The following is a 15,898-nucleotide window of genomic DNA, read 5'->3' on the forward strand; positions in this document are numbered from 1 at the left end:
GTTCTTATCTCCTCTGTGTTCTTGTAGCACTTTTTAAAATTAAAAAACAAAACAAAAAAACAAAACCACAAACCCTTGTAACAGTTTCTCAGTGTTATGTAGATAAACATATAATTCCTCTCACGTAGATTGTGAATTCCTTGAGAGTGAGAACTATGCCCCACTTCATCTCTGTGATCACCCAAGCCTTGCACTGAAGACAGCCAGTAAATATTTGCTGAATTGCAATAGAGTCACTGCAAACACTGAGCCCTAAGAAATCAGATTTAGCAAATCAGCTTCCCCGACTTTATTTGCCAAGTGGGTATTGAAGCCTGCTCCACTCAGCTCTGATAGGAACCAAGCAGAGGGGTGTGATGACACATAGATGTATCTCTGGGTCTAGGAACCAATTACAGCCACTTCTGCCAAGCATCTGTTTTGCTACCTGGCAAAACTTCAGGATTTATATACCCTTTTCCCCTCCTGTTTTATATCTGCTGCTACTTTGCCATCTTGTATTTCCTCTACAAATTATGGGTTTGGGGTTTATCTTTTTTTCCCCTTCCTGAACAAATAAATGTTGAGCACTTTGGGGCACAGAAAGAGGCGGAGTTGGTGCTCTGCAGGAATTTCCTACCTGCAGTAAATGTAGCATTCAACAGTTAAGTAACTGTGAGTGGGCCTTGGGGGAGGATATGATTGGTTCTCCCAGTCTTCCAGGCAGTGATGCTATGGGTTCAGAAGAGCCTTCCATGCTTGTGGGCTCAATTGAAGAGTTTTCCCAGAGGAGATGCAAATAAGCTTGACCTTGTATTTGGAAAAAAGAACAGGGAATCCTTTGCAGTAGGAAAGCAAGAGGAGGAAAGACTTCTAGGCCCCTTTGATTCCATTTATCTGTAAAATAGGCATAATGGTACCTATATAATGAGGTAACGAGTGTGTGTGTGTGTGTGTGTGTGTGTGTGTGTGTGTGTATCTCAGACATGTAAGCTCTGTGCCCTTATCCTCTCCTGTAGCATATTCAGGCTAGAAAACCTCCTTGGTCCCTCTAGACACAAATATCACTTCAGTATAATCACATACATGATTATTTAATTTTGGGGGAGGGAATGTTAAGTTCCTTAAAAAAATATATTTTCAGAACTTCATGGGAGAGACCTTTGGAGGTTCATTTGTTTAACCTCTTGGCTCTTCTTTCATCTAAACTAACTGTGTTTCGAGCCTAGTCTGGGGGCATGTGTTTTCAGCCCAGCTGAAACAGTGCCCTTCGGGAGTCTAGTGGGGGCTCAGTAACATCCTGTTAGAGCAGGAAGGGGCCTTCAACAGCACTGATTTGAGGGCCCAGTGTTCCAGACACTGTCCTGATCCTTCACGTTGATCCCATTTCCACTTCACGACAGCCCAACAAGGTGGGTGTTATTTATCCAGTTGGTAGATGGGAACTGAAAATAACTTGCCCTAGGCCACTTAACTAATAATATCCAAGCAGACCAGAGATTCTGGCACAGCCTGCCAGAATCTTTCCACGGATCCAGGCTCTCTGAGAGAGAAGTACTTGAATTGTTTCGTTTTACTGATGAGGAAACAGAGGCATCAAGAGGCGAACTGATTGGTTCTAGTTTAGCCCATCAGTCTAGAGAAGAAGTGGTTTCCTGCCTTCACTGTTGGAAATTTATGGCCTGAGCCAAGTGCCTGTGAGCAGGCACTCTGCCTTCTCTCCTTTTTCCTGTCCTGTCTTGAGCCTGTCTTGTTTTGTTCTCTTGTGTCCTTCTCTCTTGCATTTTCTCTTTCTCTCTGGGCCCCTACAGCTCTGCAGTGATCCGTGTGTGTGTGTGTGTGTGTGTGGAGGCTGGGGTTTTTTTGTCAGATGTTTGTTCTCTCTCTCTTTATAATTAGCACTGTGCATGCAAAACTGCCCCGAGAGCGCACTAAATCTGTGTGTGATTTTCAAGGTCCAGCTCAAAGCTTTCTCTGTCACCTCCCCCTATTCCCAACCAGAAGCCTTTGTTCTTATCTCCTCTGTGTTCTTGTAGCACTTTTTAAAATTAAAAAACAAAACAAAAAAACAAAACCACAAACCCTTGTAACAGTTTCTCAGTGTTATGTAGATAAACATATAATTCCTCTCACGTAGATTGTGAATTCCTTGAGAGTGAGAACTATGCCCCACTTCATCTCTGTGATCACCCAAGCCTTGCACTGAAGACAGCCAGTAAATATTTGCTGAATTGCAATAGAGTCACTGCAAACACTGAGCCCTAAGAAATCAGATTTAGCAAATCAGCTTCCCCGACTTTATTTGCCAAGTGGGTATTGAAGCCTGCTCCACTCAGCTCTGATAGGAACCAAGCAGAGGGGTGTGATGACACATAGATGTATCTCTGGGTCTAGGAACCAATTACAGCCACTTCTGCCAAGCATCTGTTTTGCTACCTGGCAAAACTTCAGGATTTATATACCCTTTTCCCCTCCTGTTTTATATCTGCTGCTACTTTGCCATCTTGTATTTCCTCTACAAATTATGGGTTTGGGGTTTATCTTTTTTTCCCCTTCCTGAACAAATAAATGTTGAGCACTTTGGGGCACAGAAAGAGGCGGAGTTGGTGCTCTGCAGGAATTTCCTACCTGCAGTAAATGTAGCATTCAACAGTTAAGTAACTGTGAGTGGGCCTTGGGGGAGGATATGATTGGTTCTCCCAGTCTTCCAGGCAGTGATGCTATGGGTTCAGAAGAGCCTTCCATGCTTGTGGGCTCAATTGAAGAGTTTTCCCAGAGGAGATGCAAATAAGCTTGACCTTGTATTTGGAAAAAAGAACAGGGAATCCTTTGCAGTAGGAAAGCAAGAGGAGGAAAGACTTCTAGGCCCCTTTGATTCCATTTATCTGTAAAATAGGCATAATGGTACCTATATAATGAGGTAACGAGTGTGTGTGTGTGTGTGTGTGTGTGTGTGTGTGTGTATCTCAGACATGTAAGCTCTGTGCCCTTATCCTCTCCTGTAGCATATTCAGGCTAGAAAACCTCCTTGGTCCCTCTAGACACAAATATCACTTCAGTATAATCACATACATGATTATTTAATTTTGGGGGAGGGAATGTTAAGTTCCTTAAAAAAATATATTTTCAGAACTTCATGGGAGAGACCTTTGGAGGTTCATTTGTTTAACCTCTTGGCTCTTCTTTCATCTAAACTAACTGTGTTTCGAGCCTAGTCTGGGGGCATGTGTTTTCAGCCCAGCTGAAACAGTGCCCTTCGGGAGTCTAGTGGGGGCTCAGTAACATCCTGTTAGAGCAGGAAGGGGCCTTCAACAGCACTGATTTGAGGGCCCAGTGTTCCAGACACTGTCCTGATCCTTCACGTTGATCCCATTTCCACTTCACGACAGCCCAACAAGGTGGGTGTTATTTATCCAGTTGGTAGATGGGAACTGAAAATAACTTGCCCTAGGCCACTTAACTAATAATATCCAAGCAGACCAGAGATTCTGGCACAGCCTGCCAGAATCTTTCCACGGATCCAGGCTCTCTGAGAGAGAAGTACTTGAATTGTTTCGTTTTACTGATGAGGAAACAGAGGCATCAAGAGGCGAACTGATTGGTTCTAGTTTAGCCCATCAGTCTAGAGAAGAAGTGGTTTCCTGCCTTCACTGTTGGAAATTTATGGCCTGAGCCAAGTGCCTGTGAGCAGGCACTCTGCCTTCTCTCCTTTTTCCTGTCCTGTCTTGAGCCTGTCTTGTTTTGTTCTCTTGTGTCCTTCTCTCTTGCATTTTCTCTTTCTCTCTGGGCCCCTACAGCTCTGCAGTGATCCGTGTGTGTGTGTGTGTGTGTGTGTGTGTGTGGAGGCTGGGGTTTTTTTGTCAGATGTTTGTTATTTTTGGAAAGCACTTTAGGAACACTGTGTACGATGGCCTATACAAATGTGCTGATGGATTGATTAAGCTCTAAATGGAAAAGTTGGAGCCTCCTGAGTTTGCTGCAGTGCAGAGGGAGATAGATTCTAGGATAGGTCTGGGGAGATACAGGGGGAAGGGACTGCTCTGCGGAAAAAAGAGGATGGATTTAACATTTCTTCCTTCTAGTCAGAACTTTCGTTGACTTATGTTTTCAGGAGAAATACTTCTGGGCTTCTCCTTTTCCCTAGAAGACATTCCAGATTCCTTAGAACTCAGAGGGCATTTGGGGATCATCCAGACCTACACGGCGAGGACCAGGAAGAATGATTGACTTGCCTGAGGCCAATCTGCTGTTGGTTGGTGGAGCTGGGACTTAAGGGCTGTCTCCTGCATTCAGATCCATGCTGCAGTCACCCTGCTGCTGGGTTCTAGAAAAGAGATGCTGGAGACTACTGAGGAGAAGGTTTAGTGTGTCTGCTGGTGTCCCTGCTGTCTGAAGCCTGAGCAGTAGCGTAGGGGAAAAGTGGGACAACAAGAGGATGTAGTGAGCAGTTTTGGGGAGTAAGACAAGAATACAAGGAATATTAAAGAAGTTCAAAAAAGCCTCAAACACCTACCCTACCCTGGCTTCAGTGGTTTCTGAGAAAAGCTGAGGGTTATTTTTGTGATTTGTAGGAGGTAAATTTTTTTTTTTAGGAATTTTATTTATTTACTCATTTATTTATTTTATTTGGTTGTGCCAGGTCTTAGTTGCGGCAGGCTCCTTAGTTGTGGCTCACGGGCTCCTTAGTTGCGGCATGCATGTGAGATCTAGTTCCCTGACCAGGGATCAAGCCCAGGCGTCCTGCATTGGGAGCGTGGAGTCTTAACCACTGTGCCACCAGGGAAGTCTCTGTAGGAGGCAAATTTTTTTTTTTTTTTTTTTTTTGCGGTACGCGGGCCTCTCACTGTTGTGGCTTCTCCCGTTGCGGAGCACAGCCTCCGGACGCGGAGGCTCAGCGGCCATGGCTCACCCGGACGCGCAGGCTCAGCGGCCATGGCTCACGGGCCCAGCCGCTCCGCGGCATGTGGGATCCTCCCGGACCGGGGCACAAACCCGCGTCCCCCGCATCGGCAGGCGGACTCTCAACCACTGCGCCACCAGGGAAGCCCTAGGAGGCAAATTTTAACAAGAGTTTGATGTTTGTGTCCTTTGGGCTTTGGAGCTGCAGATGAAAAGGAAATGGATAAAGGAACTTACGGCTCTCAAGGATCTCAAAGTCCGATAGACAACTTCGTGCCTATTGAAGTACTCAGCTGCTGGTGGCACAAAAGAAAGGGGAAGATACAGAGGTTAGGAAGAAAAAAGTAAACAGAAGACATCTAGAAGTAATACAGTTTTGTCATTTTGTGGGGGAGGAGTGGGAGGCACTGAGATCTGATATTTAGATACCTTTTGCTGCTGTGGCCCAGCCATTTCAGGGTGAGTGGGAGTGAAGAGGGGGGACACTGCAGGGAGAAAGGGAGAGGTAAGGGAGGGCCTCCCAGCACGTTATTCCCTTCTCTTATCACACCCTCTGGGGAACTTTGGACTCCAGAGTTAGCACTTCTTATCTTTACAGTCTGAAATGTAATGGTTAAGTTCTGTTCCAACTTCATGAACTGTTCTTTGTCTCCCCCCATCACATGGTAGTATTAATCAAAGGAACAAACTGTTATTCTAGATTCTCCCACCACCACCATCCCCTTTCCAGACTAGTCGGAGGCAAGAAAAGGATTTATGTTGGTTGTACCTGTCCAATTCCCTCTTGTAACTAATGGAGAGATGGCCATGGTTTAGGAAATAATCTGTCCTGAGTATTACATGTAAACGGAGGCTGAGCTCCCAGAGATGTAGAGAAACTCACCTAGCCCCTGGGCGCCAAGCGTGGCTGAGTCAGGACCCTTTGCCTTCACAGAGGAGCGCTCAGTAGAGTGTGACATGACTGCACCTCAGCAGGACTGTGACATTCTCCACCCTCAGGGATAGGCCCCAGGGCAGCCCAGACGCATGAGCTGTGGAGATCTGGGCCCTGTGTGTCTAGGGGACTGGGTGCCCTGGCTGTTCCATGGCTCCCCACTCCCAGCCCCTCCCCCAGCTGCTGCTGCCTCCCTAAGCTGTGAGCCATTTTTCAAGGTGACTCTAAGGGTACATTTCACCTTAGGCAGGCTTTTTGGTTAATCTGGAAGCATCTGTGGCAACAACAAGTAAGCAAATTGCGTGAACTTTGAGCTCGTGTTACAGGTTCTCCTCTACACCAGAAGCCTGCCATGCTTATCATCATTGTTTTTATGAGCGGTTCCTCAGATCACCCTCTGCTGTCTTGGCTTATAGGCTAAGACTGTAAATAGGAGGACCTGAGTCTTACCAGTTTACAGAGCAAGAAGTCTTTTATATTTTGTCCCTTTTGAACCTCACTGTAGACTGGTGAGATATTCCCTGGTGAGATACTCAAAGCAAGCAACACCTCCGTTTCACAGATGAGGAAACAGAGGCAGAGATGTGGGATGGGTCTTCCCCAAATTCAGAGCTGTGGCTTAAGGGCAGTGTCCTTCCTCTTGGAGGATCACTCTGGACAGGAGACGAGTGTTCGTGACATCACATTGAGCAGAGCAGTCACTCACCGTTTGATGTTTTGGGTTCACAGAGGTGGGGAAAGGCCAGATCCTGACCTTAAGGGGCTGGCAGTCTAGCTCATGGGAGTCTCCCCTTGCCACAGGCTGTTGAGGCGGCAGCGTTGGTCCCAAGAAGGAAAGTCAGAAGTGTGAACGCAGACTTCCCATGATACCGCCCCACCCCGTGTTTTGGAAAAGCTGGAGGAAGAGATAGGTTATACAAAGAGAAGCGTGGATGCTCTGGAGAATTCTGTGATTGAGAGAGACCTTTGAGCTGTTTTTAGGTGTGAAAACGGAAGCCAGAGAAGAGCGGTATGAAGTACATTCATAATGTTGAGCAGCCATCACCACCATCCGTCTCCATAACTCTTTTCATCTGGCAAAACTGAAACTCTATATGCATTAAACAATAACTCCCCATTCCTCCCTCCCCTTAGCCCCTGACATCCACCATTTTACTTTATCTCTAAATTATAATTTTTTTAAATCAGGGGAAGTGGTCACTAACACACCTGCGGAATACTGAAGCTAAATGAATTCTTTTTTTTTTTTTTTAACTACGTTTTCGTCTATGTGTTTCTCTAGGGGTAATAATGAATACTTAGTCTTAATTTGTTCTAAGTGTTCTTCTTTTCACTTGGTCTAAAGCCATGATTCAAGGGCAGGCTTTATTTTGTTTTTAAAATTCTGTGTTCTAAGTAGATTCTTTCTGAAAATGATTAGGTGTCGTGTGACCCTTTCTTTATAGTGGCTGGGTTTTCCCATTTTGGGTGATATCCTGGGGCTGTGGGGATTCACTTTTCTCTGTATTCTTTCTGAAGCACTAACCCTTGGCTCAGGCTTGCATATAAAGATTCCTTGACTCTCATCTGTTCATCTTTTCTCTTCTCTTTGCAGAGCCCCCGTTTCCATCACCCCATTTGTTTTGCACTTGATCAGATCTTAGGCTTCATGGTGGAATCGGTCCCTTGGCCCAGGTAGCTGCTTAAGCAGTATGGGAGGAACTAGCTGTTTCTATAAAACAAAGCAGAACATGGGCTCATTTGTGGCATCTTCTCCCCAGTCCCATACTGGCTCCTCCCCCACAGTGTTCATGAGTTTGGCAGACATTTGCTGCCTGCCTGTCAGGTGCCAGGCCCTGTGCTGGCTTATGAAGATTCCAAGTTGAGTAATTCACAGTCCCGGCCTTCAGGGAACTTTGAGCCTAGTGAGGTGAGACAGATAAACAGATATAATAACTTGATAGAGGTACAGTCAGAGTAGGGTGCTCAGGGCACTTTGGGAGGAAGTGGGGGGGTTAGTTCTACTGGAGGCGGGCGTGACATGTCAGAAAAGAATTCCTCCAGGAGATGACCCTTGTGCTGAGCCCTGAAACTGACTGTATTCCTGGCAGAGAGAGCAGTCAGGTTTATTGGAGTGTCAGTTTGTTGAGGGAGGAGACAGGTGGCTTACAGGAATGCCTTGCTACATTAATTTTATTCTGTATTTTATCTGTCTGAATAGGTAATGCATACACAAAGTACAGCACTCAAGAAGATGAAAAGGGAATACATACAGTGAAAAATGAGCTTTCTTCCCTGTTAACCACTAGATTCCCTCGCTGACAGCACTTGGTAGCTACCAGTTTCTTGTGCATCAATTCCAGAGAGAGACTTCCAGTGCATACAGGTGTGTGTGTGTGTGTGTGTGTGTGTGTGTGTGTGTGTGTCCTTTAAAAATACATGCATACACACACATAGTTTTCTTCACATACTAATTTTGGAAGTCATTCCGTATTAGTACAGACTGAACTGCCCAGTTCTTTTTAAACCACTGTGTGGTATTCTATTATGTGGGTGTATGACAGCTTATTTAACTAGTCACCCTTCAGTCTTGTGCCAGTACGAATAATGCACTGAATATCCTGCATATATATCACTGCACACGTGATTTCTCAGGACAGATGATAGAAGTAGAAGTGATAGGTCAGAGAATGTGTGCATTTTGGGGACAGATATTGTCATACAGTTCTCCAAAGAGCTCTATATTAATTATAAAATAAGAAATGTAAGATTCTTTACCACTTGGTAAGTCCCCCACCACGCCAGTCCTCTAAAATCCTTGCCAGAGTGATCTTCCTAAATGAATTTGGTGTTGTAACTTCCCTGTTTCTAATCCTCGTAAGCTTCACGTGGTCTTCAGGATAAAGTTTAAACTTAGCCTAGCCCCTGCCTCTAGCATCTGCCGGGAACGCTGGGTTCCATTGCTCTGAGCCACTTGTACTTGGTGTCTCCGTTTGCTTTTCCAGTAGACACATCCTTTAGCATCCCCTCCTGTGGGTAATCTTTCCTCATTCCTCCAGTCGGGCACGGAACACTAAGCGTCATACTGATCCGGCCTCATCCATTCACTGCAGAAGTATTTGTTGTGCACGTGCTGTGATGTGGCACGGGCAGGTGTCATCCTTGATGATCCATTGGATCATCTGAACCCTACTGCCTGGTAGGGTTACCTGCTGTGGCTGCATGTACAAGGGCAGCACCAAGGACCATTGCTAACTGGCTGGTGGCCCTGGGCATATCCTTTAACTCTTTGGACCTTGGTTTTGGCATCTGTCAAAAGAGGAGGTGAAGCCTGATGACCTCCAAGGTCCTCGACGCTCAGATCTTATTAATAATTACGATAGCAACAGCCGCTGGTGTTTACTGAGGACTTGCTAAGTGCCAGGCACTGTGTTGAGCACTCTGATCCTACTCCTTACATCAACCCTGTGAAGATGATGGTATGGTTACTGTCTCCATTTTACAGATGAGAAAACTGAGGCTAAGAGAGTAATTTGGCCACAAGGTCATAATAAAGGAAATAGATTTGAATTCTGGCATTCTGACTTTACCATTCTTAGCCACAAAACTGTTTACACATTCCACACATTTACTTACACATGGTTTTGTGTACTGTTTGGGGTCAGTCACAGACTCCACCCCTAGACCTCTCCATGAACCATCCTTGTTCTACAGCCATAAAGGCTCAAGTTGGAATCTGGGTAAAAGCTGGGGACAGAGGACTGCTACAGTCCCAACTATTTGGGGGTAGTGGATAAAGACCCGGTGGCTAGCTCTGTTCTTGAACCCCTGGCTCATTCTCATTGGAGACCCTCATAGCTGCTTTTCCTTTGGACCGAGACAATTCATATTGCTGTTTGCAGTAACTCTCTTCAGGAGGGGTGCGTAGGCTTGAGTCAAGGCTTCATACATGGATTAAAGTCAGGTCTGGGTGTTATCCCTCAGGGGCATCCTTTATTAGGGTTGTAGATGGTAGGCTCCTTTATCTATTTACATAAAGCCTTGTTGGAGAAGGAGGTGTATATGGAATTTAAGAAGGAAATGTAACCTATTATTTGGAATGCCTGTTATAAACTAGGATAAATGAAATCACATGGATTAACTAAATTATAATAGGCCTATATCATAATATATCATCAACCCTTCTGCTTCCCTGAAGGCAAGTAGAAAAAAATCCTGAAAAGTCTTAATCCCTGATTTTATTATTATTTTTTTAAGATACTGGTTCCTATTCTTCTTACGTCTTTGTCTGAGCTAGAGTGGATGGTGGGGCTAATTAAGAGTTACAACCCGTTCTCTGCTCAGTCATTGTCAAGTGTAGCCAACAAATGTGGGCTCTGGGGTCACAGGTGTGTTGGGTGAGCCTTGATTAATTAGTCCATTTTTGAGATTTGTGGCTGTCGAGTCAGAGCCAGATCCTCAGGGGCTCATCCAGCCAAGCCCCGGGCCCTTGGCTCCCGCTACTGCATTCCTTCTCTCGGCGGTGTATTTCTCCCTTTAAGACATGTGTTCTCTATTTTTTTTTTTTTTTTCTTTTTTCTTTTCGGTTAGTTGAACTTGCTCTGAGTCCGGTGGCAAAGGCAAAGCCAGACTCTGGTGTAGCAGCTCTGAATCAACAGCCATCTCTCTCCTCCTCTTTGCTCGAGCCTCCATGGCAGGCAGCAGGGCAGAGCCACAGCAGTTTCTGAAAGCTCTGCTGAGCCTGACAGATCTCCAGGTGAGCCGGCGCTTGTCTCCTTGTCCTGTCGCAAGGATCTGGCGCCTGGATGCTGACGCCGATGGCAGCTTGCTTCGGGCCTTTGCATTTCCCCAGGGAGGAGTTGGAAAGCCGCTTATGTGCTTGTCTCTTCTCCTGGCAGTAGGGATTCAGTTGCTAGAATTCTTTCAACTTTGTATGTGATTATGGCTTCCTTACCGTAAAGTGCCTATTGTAACTAACTTATGGCTAAAGTTTTCACTTATGTCCTTGTTTTTGGTTTGTTTTTTATAGGTGAATCTACCCAGGGCTGACTTCAGTGTTCTTACTTCTGGCTTTTAAATTTTTTCTTTTTAAAATAACTTGGACGGATGAAAGATGTGCCATGGCAGGATAGCACCAAAGAGCACCTCATTGTTTGCCGTGGCCTCCGCGGGACATGGAGTGTTCCTTCTGCTGGCGATTCTTAGCGCCCTCCTTGGAGACGGACTCGCCTCAGGTGAGCCCCAGCCTGCCTCCTGTGTGTGGGAGGGAGAAGACGCAATACCATTGTTTCTCCTGAAGGCTGGGAGAAGGGATTCTCTGTGGAGCCGTTAGCAGGGTAGCAGAGGGTGAGGGCTTCTGTTCTGTTGATACAGCAGGGAGCCAGTTGAGGGCGTGGGACTGGTGGCTGAGGTGCCTAGTGAGCCAGCGGGGGGCGGGGGTGTAGGAGCCTGCGGGGATGACGTGACCACTCCCCTCCCCCGGCTGTAGTCACGGGTGGGACGGAGGTGTAGGATTCAGGGTGCGATGTTCAGGTACGGCTACCGGCTTTGGGATCCACTGCCTGTTTTCAGAGCCCAGTCCTGCTACTTGCTGGCTCTGTGACCAAGAGCGAGTCTCTACTTCTGTAAGCCTCAGTTCCCTCACCTGTGTTAGATGGCAGAGTTGAGTAATTGTCACATAGACCATGTGGCCCCCAAAGCCTAAAATATGTACGCTTTAAAATGTTTGACCCTTTATAGCAGAGGTTTGCCACCTTACCCCCAGCCCAGAACAGACGGTGCTCAGTAAGAATGCCTGGAGTGAATGGAGTGGCTGTCAGCGTAGGAAGGAAGGAAGGACTGACTGGGCAGAGCTAGGATGGACCTCTGAGGCTGTGCACTGGCCCAGGGCCTTGGGGCCAGCTCATGGCAGTGCCTGGACCAGAACCTCACCTAGTGCCTGGTGTGCTACCACCACCGTCCTCTTCCAGGGCTCTGCTGGGGAGGTGGTCCTGGTATGTTACCTGGCAGTATGAGGGCAGAGCCTCTGCCTTCGGTGTCTGGTGCCTTCAGCCTCTTTAGCTCCATTAAGCCATCCCCTGTACCGCCACTCTCTCTTTTATGGGCTTCCCCGCTTCCTCCTCCCATTCCCCACCCCATTTTCCAGCTACCCACACCTTCCCAACTTTCCATTCAAGGTCTGAAATCAATTATCAGGGATCGATGCTTCCAGGCTGGCTGAATAAAGGGATTATTATTCTCCAGTATGGAAAAATATATCTGTAGTGTGGGCTCAGACCAGGATGGGAAAGTTGGCTCTGTTGTTTTCTTTCCTCCCCCATCTGCAAAGAACCCTTCCTCCCCTGCCACCCCACTCCCTGTTCCCATAAAACAAACATACAGGCACAGAGCAGGGTGCAGGCAGGGGAAGGGGTTTCATCATTACTTCGATCCAGTGCACCAAGTTACGATGTTCTTCCCTCTCTCTGGAGTGGCTTCTGGGGGAAGGAGGTACCCACACCTTGGCCTGAGACCCAGAGCACACCTGTACGGCTGTGCCTTCCCTGAGCAGCATGCTAAGCAAGCTTGCCAAGAAACCAAGGCTCTCAGATACTCTGAAGTCGAGGAAAGGCAATTCAGGTCAGGCAAGGTCTCCTCTTCCTTTTCCTGCATTTCTTACCTGCTCCTGTAGCTTCCCCTGAATACCCATTCCAGAGGCCTTTTTAAACGAGGCGCTTGTTACCCAGTGAGCTCTAGTAGATATGCTCGTGTGTCCCGGCACATTCGCGACGGTGAGGATCCCACGGGACAGAGGTCAGTGGGCACCCTCGGTGGGGCGTTGGCCTGCACAGTCTCTGGTCATAAGTCCCACAGGCACCTCTAGTCTTGGCCATAATTGCTCAGGTTTAGAAAAAAGAGTCACGTATGAAGAGGCACTTGAGAGTTCTGGGGTAAAGTTCTTGGAAAAGTTACATATGTCATGTTCAAAGTTCAGTTTTCCATCCTGGTTCCTCTTATCTGCAGCTGGAGATTTGGAGTTATAACAGAGACGTGGTTATGGAGGCATCGGGTTCAGCTTGCCCCTTGGTCATGCCTGTAGCAGAGATGGAGAGAGTTATTGATAAAGTTCCCTTTTTCAGGGTGGCAAAAGGAAGCATATCTTATTCTTCACACCTGGTCACAGCCTGCAGGGGAAGACCAGACTTAAAAATAAGATCTGTGCTCATGCTACCCAACTTGCTTTTCTTGGGCTAGAGAGGAATTAGGATCCCAGTTGTGTAGCAGCCTCTCGCAGATCTCTTTACCTGTGACCTTAAGAAAGTTGCTGTGTGTGTGACCTTAGGTAAATCACTTGACCTCTTTGTGTTCCCTGTAAAACGGAAATAAGATACTTAAGGATGTTAGGTTGGTGTTGTGTAATAAAAATGATTGGAAGGCACTTGACATATAAAAATGCTCAGCGTAATTCCTAAATAACAACAGCAGCAGAGACGGTATTTGACCTCCTGTTGAGTCATGTTGGGCAAGAGACTTCCTGTGGATGATGTCCTCTGCTGTCTTTAAAAAACGAAACTGGAGATGCAGAGTCACTTTTTGGGTTGGGGATGAGGGGTTGGGAGGAGGTGTCAAACTTGACCCGTTGAGGAAGGGTTGATTACTTCGGGAATCCCTTTTGCCTTCCATGTTTGCGTGGTTTGCTGGTCTCAACCTAGCTCATGTAAAAAGCTTTTAATTTCCATTCTCTCCCTGTTCTGAGCATATTTTTTGAAAAAAAACTTAGTATTTTACTTGTTTCTGATTTTTTTTTCTTTAAGATGTTGCCACAACACTTAGTGGCCATGTTAGACGTCACACAAGCACCTAAGCAGGGAAGGCAGCCATTTGCATTTCCGTGTGGCAGAGGCAGAAAGGCAGGCAGTTAGTGCTCACTGAAGATGGAAAATGTGGAGAGCTAGACTCTCGGGATGATGGGGCTTTGGCCATTAGCACTGCTATGGCAGAGAGATGTTGGCAGGTGGCCTGGTTCACCTCACAGTCTCTGAAGGGACCTGGAGTCAGAGGTAGCATACACTGAACTGGGAAGAGAGAACAGGTAGGGAAACGATGCGTATGGAGCATCACTTCTGTGTCGGGCTCTGTGTCATCACATGTAAAGTTCTCAGAGTGCCTGTGAGCTAGATGGTCATGTAACTGTTTGACAAGTGAGAAAACGAGGCAGAGTGAAGTTAGGTAACTTGGTCAGAGACACTCAGTCATAGGTGGGGAAGCGGGCTTGGATTTGCGTGCAGTATGTCTGACTGTGTTGCCCATGCTCTGCTGAGAACTGTACTGCCTGTGCTGAGTGGCAGGCTTCTCTGAGACCTGTTTCTTGAGTTGCTCTGTTGGAGCACTCAGATCACCCTTCAGAGGGTAATTTTGACAGAGGAAGAGAGGCACCCTCTGTTTTCTTCCCTGGATATAGGATGCAGGAGTCAGCTCTGGGTTACCATGTTTACCTCTGTGGTTGTTTCTGTTCTTATCTACAGTGGCCCTTGGTGGTTTGGGTCCCAGTTTAGGCACAAGGTTTGCCAAGGCAGTTCTATTCTTGGAAAGGAACAATAGGGACCACAGCAAATTGTTTGCTAAATGCGGCTGTAGTTCCCAAAACATCCGCAGAGCATCTTCCTGTCAGCTGCAAACCCTGCTGGCGATGTGATGTAATCTCTCCATGGTGTAATTACCTGTGACTATAAAAAGACTTGGGGATTGTGGTAGGAGGCTGGATGGGTCATTACAGAGCTTGCTGAACCCTGGCGTCATGAAAAGACATTGAGAAATTACCCTCTGCAGGCTGATTGTTGTGCCATGTTTAGAACATTGCCAACACGTGGTACGAGCTTTGCACTGTAACTTTCAAACAAAAGAAGCCAGGAGTCCACCAGACTGAAGACCTCAGTGGCTCTCATCTGGGTGAAAGCCCTCATTAGACACAGATTCCACCTACCAAACAAAGGTGCCCCACTACCCTATCCTTAACTGCAAGCTTAGAGGTTATCCTTACCTGCCCAACTCTTTCCACAAAAGGGGGTCACAGGGTGCTTAAAAAAAACAAAAAAAAACAACTAGGGTTAGTGCTCAGAGTCTTCAATTATTCTAGGTAGGTTTTCAGGTGAATTCCTTGACCCCCTCTTACCCACTGGAGGTTCCTTTCTTCTGCGTCACCCCAGCAGCATGAGCCTGCGAGGATGTGAGCAGCCCTCCCATTCCAGGTGGCTGGTACTGGTGTAGCTGGCTGCCTGGACTGGGACCAGATCAGGAGTGACCTTGGCCCACCTTGTGTTTAGCTCTGGGGCCCGGAGGGACAGTGGTGTTTAGAGACAACTTTGCCATGGTGTGGTGTGACTGAGGGGGGCGCTGGCTGCTGGTTTCTCCCAGCCCTGTTCACCCAGCGCACCTTCAGCCAACCTGAAGCATGAACTCTCAATTCACTGGAAGATGAGGGTGAACACTGCCTCTACGCCTAGCTGCCTGTATTACCTTGGATAATCTTCCAGACATCATTGTCGATGTTCCCTAGAACAGGGAAGACTAGATAATCTTACCTAATACACTGTTGCGAGGATTAAATAAGATAGTGTATATAAAGCACTTAGGACATTGGCATACAAAGAAGTAATTCCTAGGTTTGAAGACCAGATTCTAGCACCAGTTGATACCAGTCTACACTTCTGACACCATAGCTGATTAGCTCGGGTTGGAAGGAGCTCCTTGTTTCTTCCGTGTGTCTTGGATTCTCTTGGATTCAGTTCAGTACATCCTGAGCAGAGTTAGACACGTACTGCATGACATGAGTTCTTCATAGTTCACAAGTTCCTAATTCTCAAATGCCACATGTTGGCATCTCACGCGTGAAGCCAAGCAGAAAAGAGGGGCCGTGGCCCTTTGCGATATTTGTGCTGAGAGGTCAGCTAGGACATCTCACAGTCAGCCCTTCCCTTCAGTGAGGCTGTCTTGTTGGCATCTCAGAGCTGGGATTCCTCAAAGCTGCTATTTGTTAGGAACTTTCAGAGTTTTTTTTGAAACCTTAAAAATTTGAGAATGCCAAGGGTCTGTTCTTTTTTATTTTTTATTTATTTATTTTTTTGCGGT

The 15,898-nt window shown here is 46.7% G+C and overlaps 1 protein-coding gene across 9 annotated transcripts in view; it reads left to right on the forward strand.

The window, feature by feature from the left end:
• SUSD6 (sushi domain containing 6) overlaps positions 1 to 15,898 on the forward strand; it is a 92,060-nt gene that overhangs the window by 34,022 nt on the left and 42,140 nt on the right. For 3 of the 9 annotated variants that reach the window (XM_055088563.1, XM_028496086.2, XM_028496088.2), the window contains 4 exons: positions 7,407 to 7,486; positions 8,013 to 8,177; positions 10,382 to 10,547; positions 10,821 to 11,025. In XM_055088563.1, coding sequence (XP_054944538.1) covers positions 10,905 to 11,025 — 121 coding nt within the window. In that variant the 5' untranslated portion in view covers positions 7,407 to 7,486; positions 8,013 to 8,177; positions 10,382 to 10,547; positions 10,821 to 10,904. Of the gene's footprint in view, positions 1 to 6,556; positions 6,822 to 7,406; positions 7,487 to 8,012; positions 8,178 to 10,381; positions 10,548 to 10,820; positions 11,026 to 15,898 lie in introns of those variants that run through there. The other 6 variants (XM_028496091.2, XM_028496093.2, XM_028496092.2 and 3 more) reach the window with 4 other exon arrangements.

Source organism: Physeter macrocephalus, chromosome 11 (genome assembly GCF_002837175.3).
Source record: "Physeter macrocephalus isolate SW-GA chromosome 11, ASM283717v5, whole genome shotgun sequence".
NCBI lineage: Eukaryota > Metazoa > Chordata > Mammalia > Artiodactyla > Physeteridae > Physeter > Physeter macrocephalus.